Below are 21,351 nucleotides of genomic sequence, written 5' to 3'. Positions count from 1 at the left end.
GCAAAAAAACCACGTTTAAATAAAAAACAAAAATTTGCCAGGAAAGAGTGGTGCAAAGTACATAAAAATTGGTCAACAGATCAGTGGAGCCGTGTGGTCTTTAGTGATGAAATGAACGTTGAGGAAGACAACAGAAAAGGTCGCGTAATGTTGCGTAGACTTCCAAGCGAACGGTTCGATGAATCATGTATTTTGAAACGAACAAAACAAGGCAGTGGTTCAATCGGCATTTAGGCCTGTATGAGTGATGGTGGAGTTGGCGTTTTTCATTTACTCGATAATAGACTCAACAAAGAAAGGTACATAGAAATTTTGGAAAACTCGCTCACTCCCAGCATTGATTTATGGCAGTTGCAAGATGGATTTATTTTCCAGCAAGATAATGCGCCGTGTCATAAAGCGCATGTTGTTAGCGATTGATTCAATTCTAATAAAATTCAAGTACTTCCATGGCCTGCCAATAGTTTAGACTTGAATCCAATAGAGAATTTATGGTCGTGGCTTGATCACAAGCTTGGTAAAGAACAACTTTACAATTTGGAAGATTTGAAATCTTCTATCTCTCATCATTTGAAAAATGTGCCTGATGAAGTAATCAAAACTTTAATGAATTCAATGCCAGAACAACACATTTCTAAATTATTTTTTTTATTTCTTTTTGAAATATTTTTGAAACTGGTCTTAAAATTTTGTCCAATTTTTTTTCCCATTTATGTTTTTTACTAGTCAGTTTTTTAATTTTTAAACATTATTTTGTAAAAAAATTGTAAATTCTTTTATAATAAATATAAAATACAATAAAAATTTTTTCTAAAAAAGTTTTTTTTTTTTGATACGTTTTTCCAAAATAAAATTATTCTCACGGCAGTTTCAAATTGATACTTATTGGAACTTTATTCTGAGCATGCGCAGTCAACACTTGTAAAACTAGAGAAAATTTTAGGTTATTTCAATTATTTCTTTCTGAAGCTCAGCTACTCCAACTTGATTTTACTTATGTTTGATATTTCAAAATTTTTCTTAACCGAAGCGATTTAATTCAGAGATAACTAATAAAACCTTGTTTTATAAATTTTGTTGTTGCAAATAGGATTTTCAAGGAAAACTTTTAAATTAAACGGTAAAAAATTGTTCTTAAAATTTCATATTTTTTAAGCATCTATGTTATAATAAAACGAATTTTCTGTATCTGAAAGTAAATATTTTTATTTTCATCAGTTTATTGTACTTCCTTTAAACTTAATTGTAGAGACCGATTATTTTTTTTTTGGGGCTAATTTTTAATTTATCTTACACAATGTTATATTTAGATATTTTATAAACATGGACCATTTAACCAAGTTAAGTCTCATTTGCAGAATATGTGGAGAATATATAAGGAAAGACTCAGTTGATGTGTGTAAATATTCTGAAAGAATCGAAAATTCATTTTATATAAACATCAACATTGATAATAAAAATGTTCATCCACAAAAAATGTGTAGGAAGTGCTATATCATTATGAGGAACATTGAAAAAGGTTCTAGCACCAGTGTTAAAGTAGTTGAATAGCCATTACCATGTGCAGACAAATGTTCCTGTTTCTCTAAAGATTTTGGTAGGAAAGTTAAAAAATGTAAACCTGGTCGGCCATGTATAATAGAAAGAAATCAGAAAAGATGGACCAGGCCAATCATTAATAGCTTAATTGCTAGTATACCAGAACAAACTTTGCGTTTAAATGCAATTGATATTGATCCTGTATCAAATCCCCATTTAGACTTATGTATATGCAATTTGTGCAACAACATTATGTATAAGCCACTAATACTAAAAGAGTGTCATCATTCTTTTTGCTCAGTGTGTATATTTAAGGAGATTGAAGGAAAGCTGGAAACAGAAACAAAATGCTTTATTTGTAATCAACACATTCCATTATTTACAATTGTAAATTCTGTTAATGTAACACAGTTGATAGAGCGCATTATTTTAGGTTGCAATAAGCAATGTAAATTAAAACTTGCGGTTAAAGACAATGAGCTTAAAAAATTGCACGAAGAAATTTGTATTGGTGATCAATTATTACTGACTCCGATTAGCAAAAAAAATAATGTTGGACTTGATACAACTCTAGCTGATGTATTTTTATTAAAAGACAATGATGCTATACCACGGATTGTTGAAGATGCTGCATTACATGTAATAAAGCAAAAGCTAGTTATCTCTGAATCAAACTTTATTGCATTTCCTTCCGGAGGACCTAGGGTAGGCGTATTTTTAATATATAGCAAAATAAAATAAACTGTATTATGTTTTGTTGTAATTAATAAAATATAATTTGATTTCACTTTTCTTTCTAGCCTTTGTACTTTACTTCCAACTTGATGGCATACAAAGAGGGCTCAGATGTTAGTAAAAGGACAATTAAAAAAAGACATCAAGCTGTTTTAAACTCTTTAAATGTGACCTCTGGTATGCCCAGCACAACAAAAATTCAGCAAACCTCTGCTATTTTAAATTCATTCGAAGTAAAAGATCAAGTTAAAATATTGAAGATGTCAGACATACCTTTATCAGTTATAAGTGCTGAAGAAATGATAAGTATGAAAGCTCATATGGGAATTACATATTCAAACATGAAGATACTTGCAAGGTAAATTAACTTCATATATATATATATATATATATATATATATATATATATATATATATATATATATATATATATATATATTATTTTTATATATACAAACTTTGAATTTGACCAAATCAAACTAAAATGAAAGTGTGAATAAATAAAAAAACAAAATGTTTAAAATTTTATTATAGATGGCTTAAAACCAAAGATATAAAATGTGCATCAAACAAAAAGCAACGAAAAGTAGCTAAATCCTGGTCTGGAGAGGATTGGGTAGTTTGTAATGCTCCGTTTAACTTTCTTTTAAAAGACTCCAGTGATTCATTTGAAGTTAAAAATACTCCTTGGGGATACATTAAAGATCTTCTATCACATATAATAAACAAACTCAATCTTCTAAAAAAGTAAAGATAGTATTTTACATAAATGTGTGTCTGTATAAAAATGTTGTCATTGTATATGCTTTTTTATTAAAAGTTTATTTATTTTCTAAAATTATTTTAAATTCAATTACAAATTAAATAGGAAAAATTTGCTACAGCATTCCAATATAAAAAATGACGAAATTCACATTAAAATTGGTGGTGATTATGGTGGTGGATCCTTTAAGATGTGTTATCAAATTGTGAATGTTGATAAGCCTAATGCCAGAAGAAACACAAATGTATTTAGTATTTTTGAAGCAAAAGAATACAAACCTAACCTTAATTTTTCAGCCCAGAGTAATTCATTTTATGGAGAAGAAAAATGCTAAGGTATAATAAGTTAATATTTGAAATAATAAAATAAAATATTCTATAGTTTTATGTGAATGAAACATTTATCAATGTAATAGCAAATGCTTCTGTGTGTGTGTTTATGTAGTGCTGTTTTTTATATAGCTTATTGAATTTGAAGAGTTAAAAACTAAAACATTTGAAAAATCGCATGGACCACTTGTGAAAAACCTTGATGAAGTTCTATGTGGTCTTAATGTTCAAAGACAAGCTTACTACGGAAAATGCTTTATTGGGAATCATGTTCATAAAATGTTAAAGGTTTTTCCATACATATTTTTACATACTTGTAAATATAAATTGTATAAATATTTTTGTAAATATATAACGTATAGAAGTACTAATTCTGTAAATTACAAAATTTATTTTTCATCTATTAGTTAAACAGTGTCCTACATCTTTGCAATTCGATACCTAAGATAGTAACAGATCTTGGATTTATTGATACAGATGTACATAACGAGGCAAAGATCTTAAGTGAGAAATTTGTAAATTCTCCAAATACGGTACATGCTACAACTTTATGAATTCAAGTGAAATAATTAATAATAATCCATTATTAGAATTAGGTAAAAATACATATTTATAAACTGTTTGTTTTAAGTTACTTGTATTAAATTTCCTCTTGCTTGCATAGTTATTCTTACTTAGTTTTTCACGTTTTTTAATTTAACTTTTTTTTTTGGAATCAGAAGGAGCCATTGGAGAATTAATGAGTTACTTTCGTAAAACATGGCCCAATGAGTCCATTACGCCAAAAATGCATTTATTAGAAAACCATTGTGTTGATTTCATTAGAAATTGGGGTTTAGGTCTTGATATTTATGGAGAGCAAGGCTTAGAAAGCATGCATGCTGAATTCAACAGTATGAACAGCACCTTCTGCCATATGAAAGGAAAACAAAGACTACAAAGTATTCTGTCCAATCATTACATCAAAAACTCCCCAGAAGCTTTGGAAATTCGTCCAACTACTCAAGAAAGAAAAACTTATAAAAGAAAAGCCTTGTGATGTTTCATAGATAATTGTATATACGATAGTAATTGCATAACGACTTAATTTTAATGTTTATTGTTAAAAATATGTGTGTGTATATATAAATATATATATATATATATATATATATATATATATATATATATATATATATATATATATATATATATATATATATATATATATATATATATATATATATATATATATATATATTTCCGAATATAATAGATATTTAGTATAATAAATAGTTAATATTTTGTAAACTAGACAACAAAGAAAATATCATTTTAAATTTATTAGATTGTTATTCCATAAGTTTTCGCGGACATCTAAGAAAGTTTCTATAGTTACTTTCGGAAGTTTTAGGGGGAAAACGTATATTTTTATTTTACGAAAAAAGTATATAAAAAAAAATAATCGGTTCTTCAAAATTTGTCAGAATCTCCAAATACCTTAACTCCTTCTCTTAAACATTTCAGCTTTTCTCAAAAAATTCATTTAAGTACTTATTTATCAATAATTACTGACTTCCCTAAAAAATTTAAACTAAAAAAACTGAAAAGTTCTAGATCCTATAAAATAGGGATAAATGTTTTATATATATATATATTTTTTTTTATAGAAAACTAGTATAACCTAATATTTAATAAAATAGAAAAATTTAATAAACTATTTTTATCAATAAGTATTTAAAATTTAGTTGTTAAAAAAAAGTGATTTTTATATTTTTTTTTGGGTTCCGCATCTTTATTGAATAATTAACCAAATAAATATTTGTCAATGCGCATGCCCAGAATAAAGTTCCATTACGAAACTGCCGTATTCTAAGGTTAAAAATAAATTTTGAAAAAAAAAAGAGTGGTCTTTAATTTTTGGCCACCGCTGTAAATCTCATTGTAACTTAGTGACTGATGTTTTAGCTAGGAAAAGCATTTTAATTGAAAAAAGATGTTGGTGCCGTTGCCTACGCAAAAGTCACACAGTAAAAATTGTATAGCAAATTTTCGATGTTCTAAGTGTGACAAGCCTCACCATATATCTATTTGTGATAGTTTTAAAGAGAATAATAAATTTGATAATAACTCTAAAACAGGACAATTAACAGTTGTTGCTGATGTTTCTTCTAAAATTAATCAACGTGTTTTACTCTTGACAGTCTGGGTAAAAGTCAAAAATAATAATTCTCCATTTAATTATTGTCGTCTTCTCTTTGATAACTGTCCCCAATTAAGTTACATTACATGTAAAAAGTTAAATTTAAAAACAATAAATTCTAAAGAAATTTTATATCAAAACTTTCGGAAATAATAATACGAATGAAAGTTTAGATAGAGTTAAAGTTTATGTTCAAGAAAATGACGGAGTTGATATTGGAATTGTGTTTTTTTTAAAAGAAATTTGTTCTCCGTTAAATGGCCAGTATATAGAAACAGCGTGTAAAAATTATAATCGTTTAAGGTATTTAAAATTAGCAGATTATCAAAGAGATAATGAATATTAGAAGTTGAAATTTTAATTAGTGCCAATTACTATTGGTCAATAATTAAAAATAAGATAATAGTATAACATTTAGCATAATATTTTGTGCGGCCGTGGCGCAGTGGTTAGAACGCTTGCTTTATAAGCAGGAGATCCAGGTTCGAAACGAGCTCTGTACATATTTTCGCGTCACGGTAAGGAAGGAGGCGTGAACTTCCTGGTTAAATGCGCTTCCGCGGTGCTCTGTGACAAGACCGTTAGGACTTCTTGGGGCACCTAAAATAAAAAAAAATAAAAAAAAAAAAAAGATAATAAGAAGGTTCGAAGGCCCAATTGCAATAAAATCTAAGGTAGGATACTTAGTCAGTGGTCCTATCACGTTAAGAATAATAATAAAGTAGATTGTTCTGCTCTGTCTTCGCATGTTTTAAAAGTCGAAGTAGAATTATATAATGATAAAACGTTTTTAAAAGATAAGTTTTCAACTATTTGGAATAAAAGCGAAGATAATATTAGTGACAATCTAATTGTCGAACATTTTCGCAAAAGCATTAAATTTGAAAATAATAAGCGTATTGTAGAACTACCCTTTAAGGAGAATCATCTGTTGTAATGCGATAATTATTTTTTTTTGTAGTTATTTTAGGTGCTCCCTGAAGTCCTTACGGTCTTATCACTGAGCACCGCGGGAGAGCATTTAACAGAAAGTTCACGCCTCCTTCCGAACCAATGTCGCTTGTTTGGCTAGAGCTGGCGTTGAACCTAGGACCTCTGGGTTCTGAGCCAGAACTCAAAACCACTGCGCCACGGCTGCTCAAATATAATAAATTATAATTTATGTTTAAAGAGATTCAAATCATTAGAGAAAAAGTTTTTAAATGATGCAAAATTATTTAATTCGTATAATGCTATTATAAAAGAAAAATTATTAAATGGAACGGTAGAACAAATTTTAAGTAATAAATCTAAGGTCGGACTTGTTCATTACTTACCTCATAGATCGGTTATAAGAGAAGATAAAGTTACAACTAAGATGCGCATTGTATTTGATGCGAGTGCAACAAACTCAGGTCCCTCGCTAAATGATTGTTTACATTCAGGTCCTTCTTTAACAACTCTACTATATGGAGTTTTGATACGTTTTTGTGTAAATAAGCATTTATTGCAGATATTTAAAAAGCCTTTTTGAACATTTCAATACCCGAGAAATATCACGATTTCATACAATTTTATGGTATGAAAATGTTAATAATTTATACATATAAAATTCAAAAAATCATAAATTAGTATCATAAAGATTATGTCGAGTATTATTTGGAGTCACTTCTTCTCCTTTTCTTCTTTCAGCAACTTTAATTGCCATGCGGAGCGTTATTTAAGTTCTGATTCAATATTTGTAAGTCGATTAATAAATTCTATTCACGTTGACGATTTGAGTCTTTGCTCTGATTCTGTAATTGAATGTTTTAAGTTTATGAAAAATGTCATTCCCGGCTAGGTGAAGCTGGTTTTAATTTAAGAAAATTTGAATCTAATTCGGTTAAGTTAGATAAGTTAATAAATGAAACGAATTTTCATTTATTAACTTATCAAACTCGATCGAATTAGATAAGTTAACAATGAGTCAAAATATTACTAAAGTGTTAGGTTTAACATGGAACAAGAAATTAGATGTACTTATTTTTTGTTTTTTGAATTATTTAGGATTGCCGTCTATTTTCCAACAAAAAGAGACGTACTTAGTTTTACAGCAAGTTTTTTCGATCCCTTGGGACAAATAAACCCAGTAATTGTGCGTTTAAAAATTTCAACAAATTTGTATATCTAAAATAGGATGGGATTGTAAAATTAATAAAGAATTATTAAAAGTATGGCAAGATATTTATAAGGATTTTGCATTTTTCTTTGATAGCGAAGGAATAATAAGATGTAGGGGGCGATTGGGGAATGCTCCAATTAGTTACAATACTAAACTTCTAATAATTTGTCAAAAAGAAAGTCTTTTTACTGAATTATTTTACATTGTCATGAAAGTGTTAAGCACAACGGCGTAAAAGAAACGCTAAACCAATTAAGAATGGAATTTTGGATTCCAAAAGTTAGAAATTTAATTCAAAAATTAATTAAAAAATGTTTTTTGTGTCGAAGGTACGAAGGCAAAACTTATAGTTATCTGATATTCCTTACTTACCTTTAAGTAGAGTAAACGATGATTATGTTTTTAAGTACACAAGAATTGATTACTGTGGACCATTATTTGTGAAAAATATATATTCTTAAGAAGAAATGTTTAAGTGTTGGATACCTTCAGCTTCTTGCGCTAGTATACGTTTTATACATTTAGATTTAGTTCCTGATTGTTCAGCCTTGGCGTGTATTCGAGGGTTGCAAAGACTCATTAGCAAATTTGGCGCAGCCTATGAAATTATTAGCGATAATGGATCGTGTTTTACAGCCGACGAAACACAACAATTTGCATCCTCAAGAGACATTTTATGGCACTTTAATGTTGCAGCCGCTCCGCGGTGGGGAGGATTCTTTGAACGAATGGTACATTCAGTGAACAGAAATTTCAGAAAAATATTAAAAACTGCAAGATTATATTACGAAGAAGTACTCACAATTCTTGCAGAAATTGAAATCGTTACGAATAATCGTCCGTTAGAGCTAGAAAAAATTATGTACACTTTTCAACATATCAAACGCATTTTCTCAAAATGTTGAAAAGTGTCCATACTTCGCTTTTGGTAGGTTTTACCAGTATGAAATTTTGAGTTCGTGAATATTAATTAAGTAAAGAAATGTTAAAATATTGAAATGCGGCATTTTAAAGTTATTGCTAAATGTATATTAAATAGATCATTTCATTATTTTATTTAATCCGTGCCTAACTAGAAACCGTGGTTGCTGTGGCGTAACTAAGGCGAAGTGTAAGTTGGGACACCCGGCTCTTTGAAGACATGGACATGTTTTTGCGTAAGAAGTGTGTATTAATTTGAGCTTTTTATATAAGGACTGTAATAGAAACTAAGCTAAATATATTGCGGCTTTTCAGATTGATGTTATTTATTTTCTTGGTTTTGTCTGCTAAATTGTTTGCTATCGGTAAGCTAAGCTTCCGCTTAGCAAACAGATGACAGACAATTTAGAGCATTAGTTTAGGTCTTTTCGCATTTCGATTTAGATCACTTTTCATTCCTTTTTTTTTTGTTGCAAAGAACATGTATGCACATGTATGTTGATATAATTTATATATACTTTGGCATGAAGCTTATAGTAGCTTAAGTAGATATAATTTATGTATTACTTTTGTGGGAAGCTTTCGTCGAAATAAGATAAAATAATATATAAAATAATATTCTTTCTAAAAAAAAATAATTCTTTCTAAAAATTAATATTATAAATATTAAAAATAAAAATTAGTATTATTAATATTAAAAAATTAATATATCTAAACATTCTTTCTAAAATATTCTTTTTAAAAAATAATATTCTTTCTAAAAAAAAAATGGCTAAAAGTTTAACAATCGCGCAAGTGAAAGAACTATTAGAAGCTCATGAAAATTTTTTTTTTTTTTTTTTTTTTTTTTTTTTTTTTTTTTTTTTTCTTTCTTTCTCTGTTTTAATATAATATAAGATTTTACAACTTCGTAATATAAAATTTCAATAAATAAAATAAGTAAAACAGATAGGGGCTCAAAGAAGATGAGGATGACAGTACGTTATCGCAATCTTTTCATAGAGCCCCTATAAAAATACTTTATTAAAAATCGTTGGATACAAATTTGACAAACTTGAAGGGAAAATAGAGCAATTAAAAAGCGAAAACATATTACTAAAAAATGAAATTGCTACAATAAACAACGGGATGAACTTTCAAAACGAATGTTACAAAAAAACCTTAAAGGAAACGAACGAACTTAATAAAAAACTAAAAAATCAAATCAATGAAAATAAAAAATAAAAATTCAAGCGAACTTTTTATAGACAAAATTGCTGAATTAAAAGATCACAGCAGGAGAAACAACTTGAAGCTTGAAGGTTTTGAAGAAAAAGAAAACGAATCATGGGAAGAAAGCGAGTCGAAAGTAAAATATTTTATAAAAGAAAAATTAAATATAAAACATGACATTCAAATAAAAAGAGCCCACAGAACTGGAAAAAAAAATGAATCTGGACAAAAAAAGCGACGAACAATAGTTGTAAAGTTCTTAAATTATAAAAACAAAGAAAAAATATTACATCATTATAAGCGACTAAAGCTTTGGAATGAACGGATATATCTCGACGATGACTACAGCGAAAGAACGATTGAAAAAAGAAAAATGCTCTTCGCAAAAGCTAAAGAATTAAGATCCTCAGGTAAGTATACAAAAGTTGTCTATACCAAATTGATAACGCGCAATTAATAATTACAATAACAGAAAGAAGTTTTTGAAATTGTGCACGTAAAAAATAATTACGAAAATGAATGAATTTCAATCGCTAACCTATAATTTTTACGAAAAATACATTATGTCAAATAAAAACGCAGACCCAGATGTAAATTTTTTTAGTGATACTTACACGGAGAGTTTACATCATTACTCCAGCATCATTAAAGAATTTCTTTTCAAAAATGTAAATGATATAAACAGTGAAAGAATCCTCCACATAAATATAAGGAGTTTAAGCAAAAATAATGAAAACTTTCGACATTTTCTAGAAGAAACTGAAAACATTTTTAATATTATACGTGTTACGGAAACTTGGTGCTCTTCTATCGAACTTGAAAATAATTTTATTTTTTATCTTTAGAATTTTGAATTAGTCTCAATAGAAAGACAAACAAATAAACGCGGTGGAGGAGTTGTGATATACGTTAAAGAAAACCTTGCGTATAAAGTTAGAAGCGGTTTGAGCGTTTCTGACTTAGATAAAGAGATCGCAACAATTGAATTAATTATTAGCACAGGAAAAAACATACTTATAAGCAGCTGCCATAGGCCACCTGACGGCGCGTGCGAAAATTTTATCTCTTATTTGCAACGTAATATAGTTCACGTTGTTAACAACGAAAGAAAAAAAATTTTTATAATTGGGGATTTTAATATGGACTGTCTTATTTATAACAAAAAAAGTGAGAAGTTTCTACGATGAAATTTTTTTAGCAGGCGCAATTCCCTTAATCAATCATCCAACTAGAGTAACAAAAAATTCTACTACTCTCATTGACAATATTTTTACTACAGACATCTTTAATAACTCCATCCAAAAAGGTATCGTAAAAACTGATATTACGGACCACTTCCCTATTTTCCCAACCCTTAACACAACATTATCAAATAAAATTAAACAAAATAGAACTGCAAAAAAACAAATTTACAACGACAAAAAATAAATGATTTTAAACATGAACTATCATTACTCCATTGGGGGCACATCAACTTTAATGAAGATGCAAGTACTATTTATAATAAATTCTTTGAAACATTCTACTTAGTTTATGACGCAAACTTTCCAGTATGTGAAAAATTTATAAGTCATAAAATCTTCAATAGTCCTTGGATCACAAAAGGCTTAAAAAAATCTCCGAAAATTAAGCAGAAGTTGTATATAAAATATTTAAAAACTAAATCTTCCGCAAATGAAAAAAATATAAAGGTTATAAAAATTTATTTTAAAAAATTCACAAAAATCTAAAAAAAATAAAAATTCTAATCTGATCAATAAAGTTTAAAAGCAACTCAAGGCGCACCTGGCAAATAATATAAGAGATAACAGGAAAATCAAAAAATCACTTAAGTTCTTTACCACAAACTATAAAATTAGAAGATGTAAATATATGTGAACCGAGCAAAATTGCAAACATATTTAAAAAATTTTTTACTGAAATTGGAATCAACCTCTCTAAAAAAATTCTAATGACCGAGAGTTCGTTTGAAAACTACTTGTGTCCTATAAATAAATCTTATTATAGCAATGAGTATTCTTCTGAATTATCCCTCGACGAGCTTAATAGAGCCTTTAAATCTCTAAAAAGAAATAAAGCTATTGGTGCTGATGAAGTAAGTGGTAACATAGTTGTAGATTGTTATAAAAGTCTGAAAGAAATTCTTTATAAATTGTTTAATGCATCTATAAAACAAGGAGTTTTCCGGATCAATTAAAAATTGCGAAAGTCATACCAATTTACAAACAAGGCGATAAAACAAATATTAACAACTATCGCTCGATTTCGGTTCCTTCAACTTTTTCCAAATTATTGGAAAGAATGATATATAATAGAATATTTAAATATTTTGACCAAAATAATATACTATATTCCAAACAGTTTGGCTTTAAAAAAAATATTTCAACTCAGGACGCAGTTATTCAAATTGTTGGGGAAATCTCAAAATCTTTCAAAAAAAAAAAACGATATTGCCTAAGAGTCTAAATTGATCTTTCGAAGGCTTTTGATACCGTTGACCGTAAAATATTGCTTAAAAAGCTCGAATACTATGGAATCAATAGCAATATCCTAAAATGGTTTCATAGTTACTTATCAAATAGAAAGCAATTTGTTACCTATAACGATGGCCTTCAAAGTGACTATATTGAAATAACCTGCGGTGTTCTATTCTAGGTCCTCTTATGTTTTTAATTTATATTAATGATTTAAACAAAGGAGCTAATCTTCGGAGTATTATATTTGCTGATGATACGAATTTGTTCTTATCAAACAGTACTATTAATGAGCTGTTTTCTAATACGAACAAAGAACTTAAATGCGTATCTGAGTGGTTTAAATGTACCAAATTGACCTTAAACCTTGATAAAACAAAATACATTCTATTTCACCCTATATCTAAAAAACATTTTTTACCAACAACCATGCCAAAAATTCTTATTGATGAACTTGAAATAAAAAAGGAAACTTTTACTAGTTTTCTCGGCATTTATATTGACGAGGATGTTACATCGAAACCACATATCGACTATATTTGTACTAAAGTTTCTAAAAATGTAGAAGTCCTCTTTAAGTCGAGAAATTATTTAAACAAAACCATTTTAATCCAACTCTATTACTCATTTATACATAGTTATATTAACTTTGCAAATATCGCTTTGGGAAGCACAAGCAAAAGTAAGTTGCGTACTCTTTATCATCGTCAGAAACACTCAACACACTTAGTTTGTTTTGAAAATCGACTTACGCATTCAAAGTTTTTATTTAAAAATATTAAAGTACTTAATATTTATGAACTGAATGTATATAAAATATTATGTTTTATGTTTCAATGTAAAATCAATCCGTCATTACCCATTTTTAAAGATTTTTTTACCTTAAGAACAAAAAATAAGTATACACTACGAAATGATAACTCACTCTTTGAACCCTTTTGTGGAAAAAAATTCAATCAGTTCTGTATAGCTTATCGTGCACCTAATCTCTGGAACAAAATCGTTTTACCTAATTTTGATTTATCAATTACCTTCCCAGTCTTTGAAAAGAAATTAAAAAAATTCATTCTTTTTAATGACAATATTTTGAAATACTTTTAAAAATAAGAAATCTATATAAACACGCTCTTTTGTTTTTTGTATTTTGTCATTTTTATTTGTTTATATTTATTAACGGCTTAAGTTATATTTTATTATAACGTTTATGGTTCTGGCAACAAGATCATTAGATCTTCTATCAGATATCAAGTTTTTATTTAAATTAGTCTATATATCACGGGTTTTATTGTATTAAGAAAGCATATATCTCGGATTTTGTTATATTACGAGAACATATGTCATTGGTTTTATTGTATTACGAAAGTATATATATCGGTTTTTATCGTACCACGAGAGCACATATTACGAATTTTATTACATTACGAAAGCATATATCTTGGATTTTATTGTATTACAAGTACTTTTATCACGGTTTTTATTGTATAACGACAAATTAAATGTAAAACTAAAAAAAAAAAAAAATATACACAAATAGATATCTACATACATACATATATACATGCGTGGACAAATACATACATATACATACACACATACCTACCTACATACATACATAAATACATACATACATACATACATACATACATACATACATACATACATACATACATACATACATACATACATACATACATACATACATACATACATACATACATACATACATACATACATACATAAATACATACATACATACATGCATACATATGAGTACATTCATGAATATATGGGATTATTTATGATATCAAATATATGAGAGTGTATATAAAAAAACTATTAAAAACAAAACAAAAACTGAGTGCTAAGATCTGTTAAAGGTACGGATAAAAGTTATCTAAATTATTCATCGAAAATTATATCATTCGAATTATATCAATTATATCCTCGAGTTATATCATTCGAACAATATCATTTGAAAAAAAAAAAAAAGTTATCTTTACAGATAAAAGTTACCTAAATTATTCATAAAGATAAATAAACTTTTAGACTCAGATAATTAGATTATGTGTTTTCAAAAGTGTAAACAAATCACGCTCAGCTAGGTATGTTAAATTTTTTAGAAAAGCACAAATTTAAGCTTTTAAATATATTTTTAATCTTATTTAAGTTATTTTTTTTATGCAACCAAGATAAGCCTATTATATTTTCAGCAATAAAAAGAGTGATTTATATGGAAATTATATATATAAACAGTCGTCAAACTAAAAAAGCTAATTTCTACGAGACTTAGCTATTTTAAAAAATGCAATTTTCTTTATTGTTTACTGCGCCTGCGTATAATAACTTCTCCCTTCTACCCAGTGAAAAAAAAAACCGCGTCCCACATGGGTTCCGCGTAGGATTGATGGGATTTACGTGGGACGGATTTTCCCATGTGGTATTCGTATAGAAATTTGTCACCTTAAACCCATGTGGGTAATCCCACATGGATTACATGTGTGAACCATATGGTATTTACACACATGGGAAATCCCACGTGGATTTCCTGTGGGATTTGTATGGGAATTAATTTGAAAGCTGGAAACTAAAAAAAAAACTTTTTAAAGAAAACTAAAATAAAAATTTTTAAATCGACATTGCATTGCGTTACGTTTATATTGTGTGAAAATATTTTATATTAATATAGAGAATGGCAAGCAAGTATGTAAGTACCACGAATAATGTTTATCTTTCTTTATAGAAATAAGATTAAGATATGTGCAAATAGACGTATTATTAGGATAATATAATAGTTAATTTGAACTTAGATTTTGAGTAAATTATTTGCAAACAATTAACTGATGCAAGTTGAAATGTTGTCAAAAACCAATCTTGCATGCATGGGACACTGCAGTGTCCCACAAAGAAATGCAGGTTTAAAAGTCAAAGAATTCCCAATTTTCTTTATTAAAAAAAAAAAAAAAATGATGGAGATGGGTTTCTGTAACTTTTTTTATGCTCCAAAACTTTTAACTTTAGATATAATAAGGTCCTTAAGACTTAAGGGACTTACGAACTAGATCGAGGAACAAAAACAGAATATTTACAGAAACTTTTCAATTTTTAATTTGGAGTACCACAGTGTTATTGGGAATAAAGCCTCTGGCTCCAGTTTTCAAAGTAATATGATCTAAAGTAATGTTTAAATAAAATAATATGCTTTAAAATGCATATAGTTATATATATAACTCCTGATAGTTAACTATATGTATAACTAGTTATACATATAATTTGTTATAAAAACTTATTTTTTAAGGTTATGCTTGAACAAATTAGTACCAATTAATTCAAATTCAAGATTTAGTTCAAGTTCAAGATCAAGTTCTTATTTATTCATTGTTTTTGTTAATTTTATATTTATTTGTTCAAATTTATCAGTTTGTACTATTTTTTACTACAGTAAGAAAGTTTATCATTGTTGAACATGATTTTATTAGTAACTTAATTTTATTTTCAACATATTTTGACAACACCCTTTATATTTTAAATGATGACAGCTTTACTTTTCTATTGATGTTAAATTTATTACACTTCAATAACTCAGATTGAATCTTAACTGAATTATTGTAAACTTTGTAGGGGTTTGTTGTATATCAAATGGTGTTGTAAATAAAGTAAAAATAATATATATATATATATATATATATATATATATATATATATATATATATATATATATATATATATATATATATATATATATAATTCATTTTATAAAATAGAGACTGACAACTGATAATTAATGGAAATAAATACAAATTATAAAAATCATGTAAACTTCATTTATTATTTCTAAATACTATATTAATGTTAGTCTACAAAGTTAAAATCAATTTAGAGCATGGTTATTAGTTCTTTTGCGATTCGCACTTCCACTTCTGTTTCTCAAATTTATAAAATAGGTGGTCGAAGCTTGCTCAATAGGTAGGTTATCAGCATAACAATGCTTTTTTCTTACACTTTCTAAAGAGAAATATGGCAAATTGATTACTTTTTTTACCTACATCATAGGGTTATCTATGCATAATGATGTCAGATGATGACCCGTTTATTGAACACCTTCACCCTTGATCAAACTCAGTCAATTTTTTGCCATCTCCCATTGAAAATGATGTCAGTTTTTGTTATCATATTATGATGGTATATCTGAACTGTTAATATAATATAAAAAATGCATATACCATCAATGTTTTTCTGGTTCAATTATACATTTATTCTCAACAGTACTAAAAGTAAAAAAAACAACATAAATTGTTCTTTCAGATAAGCCCGCTAATTTCTGAATTTAAATTGTTTTTCCTATGATCCTCTACAGTTTTAAGCAACAAAGGCAAGAAGTTTTTAGACCACATTGTTGGTGTAAATACCTCTAAAACATGCTCATAGCTAGCATAAATTGTTTTAATTTTTTTTTAAATAAAATATGTTACTTTTTTTTTTAATTCAATTTTTTAATTGACATTATTTTGGTCTCAACATCTCCCCTCCCCATTGTCAATTATTGTTAAACTCACACTGCCCCTCTATCTACTGGCATCATTTATGGATGATCCCATAGCCTAAATACTATATATATATATATATATATATATATATATATATATATATATATATATATATATATTTATTTATATATATATTCTTATATATTTACAACACCATTTGATATACAACAAACCCCTACAAAGCTTACAATAATTCAGTTAAAATTCAATCTGAGTTATTGAAACGTAATAAATTTAACATCAATAGAAAAGTAAAACTGTCATCATTTAAAATGTGAATGGTGTTGTCAAAATATGTTAAAAGTAAAATTAAGTTATTAATAAAATCACGTTCAACAATGATAAACATTCTTACTGTAGTAAGAATTACTACTAGTTAACAAATTTGAACTAATAAATATAAAATAGTCAAAAAACAATGAACAAATAAGAACTTGAACTTGAACTAAATCTTGAATTTAAATTAATTGATACTAATTTGTTCAAGCATAACCTTAAAAAATAAGTTTATATAATAAAATTATGTATAACTAGTTATACATATAGTTAACTATCAGGAGTTATATTTATATCTGCATGCATTTTAAAGCATTTTATTTAATTTATATATTACTTTAGATCGTATTACTTTGAATACTGGACCCAGAGACTTTATTCCCAATTACACTGTGGTACTCCACATTAAAAATAGAAAAGTTTCTGTAAATATCCTGTTTTTGTTCCTCAATGTACTTCGTAAGTCCCTTGAGTTTTATGAACCTTATTCTATATAAAGTTAAAAGTTTTGGAGCATAAAAAAAGTTACAGAAACCTCCCTATCTCCCCCCTATTTTAATTTTTTTTTTTTATAAAGAAAATTTGACTTTCAAACCAGCATTTCTTTGTGGGACACTGTAGTGTCCTATGCATGCATGCTTGGTTTTTGACAACATTTGAACTTGCATCAGTCAATTGTTTGTAGATAATATACTCAAGAACTATATTCAAATATCATATGAACATATTCGAGAATGTTCATATGATATTTGAACATCACAAATTTAATAACATTGTTGTAATATGTTATATAAATAATACCATAATAGATTATGATATGAAAATAAGATAGGATACGAAGGCAATGATCAAAGAATAAATTTACTTATAGAAATTTAGGTGTTTGTTTATTAGTTTCAGAATATTATATTATGTGTGACCACGGTCTTCTATAATAACAGGCCTTGACATCGCGCAACAAAGTTGTTAAACTGAAGGCCAATTCCTAAAACTGTGTTTACATTTTCATCTTTTAACGTTTGGCGAAAGTTTGTGTTCATGCTTTTTGAATAAATCTTTAAAATTTGATTGGTTTATAAATTAGATAGCGCAACTTCAAGACGATAATGTTGTAAGGTTCAAGGGGTTACATTGTAAGATAATAATATTGTCAAACTAACGGTAAGTTTTTTTAATAATTAAAATGCCTTTAAAATGCTGTGTATCTCTTTGCAAGTTGAACTATCTCAACTACAACAAAAATATCAATTTATACAACTACAATATCAATACTCAACTACAACAAAAATATCAATTTATAAATTCCTGAGAATCTAGAGGAGAGAAAAAGATGTAGTGAAGCTATCCCAAGAACTGGTTTTATTGTTACAGACTATACAGCAGTATGTCAATTTCATTGGCCAAATGAAGCACCTTTTGAAAGCAAATATGGGAAGCAACGACCTTTAAACCCACCATCTGTTTTTAAAATATTCCGCTTAGTTGTTTAGCCACACCAGCAAGTAAAGTTAGAAAAAATGTAACTTCAAGCGGTTTTCGAAGCATTTTACCAGATGAGTTAAATGATTTTCTAAAAGAGGATGAACTTATATTTGACGATATTCAATCTTTGTTAATTGATAATAATGATGTTATTGTTTTCCAGCTTAATAAAAAAAGTTTACACATACAATCAAAAATGTACAAACTTGGTGTTCCATTATTTATTTTAGTAATTTTCAATGATTGTTCATTTGTAGCTAACCATAATGGCACAACTTGTAATATTTCATATTTAGCTGTAAATAAATTAAAGTTAATAAAAACAAAATCAGCTTTATTTGAAGCAGTTAGATTTTTAAAAAATAAATAAAGTTCGCTTCAGTCAAATATTCTATTCGAACACCTCAATGCTATGAGTAAAGTTAATGTTGGTGAAGTTTTATATACTTCAGATATTATATGTAGAGCATATGAGTATTTTGCTATGCAACGAAGTTTATATGATTGTTTGTGTATTGTCTACAAGTTGCCAAGTATAAGGACTTTAACACAATTGACTTCTAAAATAAGCTCAATGGTGGACCTAAGTTTCACAAATAGTATTTTTATGAATTTAAATCCATTGAAAAGAACTTCCATAATACTAATTGATGAGGTCTATGTCTAAGCTTCATTACTTTACCAAAGAGGTGCTTTGTTTGGTCAAGCAGTAAACTACCCTGAAAAGTTAGCTAAAACAATTTTATCATTTATGATTAAATGTCTTTGTGGAGGTCCAGAATTTATATGTAGAGCTCAACCTGCAAATTGTTCCTCTGAATTTCAGTTTGCTCAATGTCAACAAATTTTTCATACGATAAGTAATATTGAACATTGGTAATAATTACTGGTGGTAACCGTGTAAATCAAAGATTTTTTGGAATGTTTAAAACAGTTGATAGTAAACCATGGTTAACAAGATCAGGTATATATTTATTTTATGATTATGTGCATCTCTTAAAATCTATGCGAAACAATTGGTTGACAGAAAAGACTGACGAACTTCAATTTTTAAACAATAAAGAACTGGCTTTGGCTAAGTGGAGTGATTTAGAAACTTTTCTAAATCACTCCACTTAGCCAAAGCCAGTTCTTTTTTTCTTTTTCAAAATTTAAAAACTGAGTGCAGTAGTCTTTTTAAACTCTCTAAACTTACAGCTAAATAAGTTTATCCAAAACCAATAGAGAGACAATCTGTAAAGTTTTGTTTGTCTGTTTTTTGTGAAGAAACAGTAGCTGCATTAAGAACGCATCTAGAGATTGAAAATAAAGCATTTGAAGGTACTGCTGTATTTATTGAAATAATAATTTTTTTTTCGAATGTTAATGTCAAAGCACCTGGTGCTGGCATTCAGTTTAGAAATGAATTATGCGGAGAAATCCACTCAGTTAGTGATTAACAGTTACAACTGCTACGAGATATTGCTGAACTGTCAAATTTTATGAAGCCTACAGGTAAGCGTGTAAAACAGCTTACGCTAGATACTAGCAATGCAATAGCGCATTCATGTTATGGTTTTATTGATCTCGTAGAAACTTTGTTGAGTAATGGAGCAAAGTATGTCTTATTAGGTTGGTTTTCAACAGATCCACTTGAAAAAGCTTTTTCTAAGCTTTGACAGGGATCTGGAGGTATTTACTTTATAAACGCTAAATCTGTAATTGAAAAAATTAAAATTCAACATACTAAATTATTATTACAACTTGACATTCCTGTTGATGGTATCGATGGTAATACTTGTGACATATGTTTTAGAGATATTTCTACTGATGAAAAAGAACTTCTGGATCATATAAATAATCTTGAAAGCTCAGTTAATATATCTACATTAGTGGCTATAGTTTACATTGCTGGCTATGTGCAAAAAAGCGAAATAATAATTTATGATGATTCTACCAATTATTATTATAAATATGGAAGTTATCTGTATAGCCTAAACAGAGGCGGACTTGAAATTCTTTCTGATACTCTTTTCTAATGGTCAATATTTTGCTTTTTTTTTTCAAAGTGCTACTGACCCTTTATGCAGAACATTTTGTGTTACTCAGTTTCAGTTCATTGCTGCTAAATATAAATTTAAAATCACAAAAAAACAATGCAGAGTATATTCTAATATTCTGCTAAAGAATTACTCACTAATTACCACTCCCAAAATACTAAAGCTATCATAATTTATGTGAAAATTAGTTTTGTAATTTATTATTCTATTTACTTGTTATGTTTTTTATTTTCTCATTAGCCTTTTTTTTTTTTTTTTTTTTTTTTTTCTTCATTAGCCCATTTGTCTTTTAATATGTTTGAATTTGTAAATATTTACCCTGTTGAGATATATTGATAAAACTTTTTTTTTGCTTGAATCGACTTTTGTTGGTGTTTTTTATTGTTGGTAATTTTTATTGTTACCATTTTTAGCAAAAAAAATTAAAAATACAGTTATCTTTCTAATATATAGATATATACTTTGTTATAGTTCTGCTTGTTATTGATACTATTTAATATTACATAAATATTCTTAATGAAATTTGAAATATGAAAAATATGATTATCTTTTTACAATTTTTTGGTTTTCTTTTTATATTTCCGTCTTTACTAGAGATTATTATTAGAAAACATAGACTGCCATTACACCCAACCTAATATAAAAATATATCATATAAGTTAAAGTGAAAGTTTATTCGGCCTTCAGTTTTTACGGCATTTTGCGCGATGTC

General features: G+C 27.7%; 1 protein-coding gene across 1 annotated transcript; it reads left to right on the top strand.

The window, feature by feature from the left end:
• The first annotated feature begins 917 nt into the window (after positions 1 to 917).
• On the top strand, positions 918 to 4,396 carry LOC136081630 (uncharacterized). The gene is made up of 8 exons (XM_065799154.1): positions 918 to 1,120; positions 1,311 to 2,244; positions 2,340 to 2,632; positions 2,809 to 3,021; positions 3,143 to 3,372; positions 3,499 to 3,654; positions 3,774 to 3,962; positions 4,086 to 4,396. The coding sequence occupies exons 2-5, from the start codon at positions 1,792 to 1,794 to the stop codon at positions 3,369 to 3,371; spliced, it is 1,188 nt and encodes a 395-aa protein (XP_065655226.1). The 5' UTR covers positions 918 to 1,120; positions 1,311 to 1,791; the 3' UTR covers position 3,372; positions 3,499 to 3,654; positions 3,774 to 3,962; positions 4,086 to 4,396.
• The last annotated feature ends 16,955 nt before the right edge of the window (positions 4,397 to 21,351 follow it).

This window comes from Hydra vulgaris, chromosome 06 (genome assembly GCF_038396675.1).
Source record: "Hydra vulgaris chromosome 06, alternate assembly HydraT2T_AEP".
NCBI lineage: Eukaryota > Metazoa > Cnidaria > Hydrozoa > Anthoathecata > Hydridae > Hydra > Hydra vulgaris.
Note: the sequence above shows the minus strand (reverse complement) of the source record. Positions and strands in the feature narration are given on the sequence as shown.

Bases quoted from the DNA above. Each gene is read 5' to 3' on its own strand.
- LOC136081630 (XM_065799154.1), top strand. From the start codon at position 1,792: ATGTATAAGCCACTAATACTAAAAGAGTGTCATCATTCTTTTTGCTCA. The intron at 2,245-2,339 runs GTAGGCGTATTT...TTTTCTTTCTAG, and splicing joins TTCCTTCCGGAGGACCTAGG to CCTTTGTACTTTACTTCCAA. The intron at 3,022-3,142 runs GTAAAGATAGTA...CAAATTAAATAG, and splicing joins AAACTCAATCTTCTAAAAAA to GAAAAATTTGCTACAGCATT.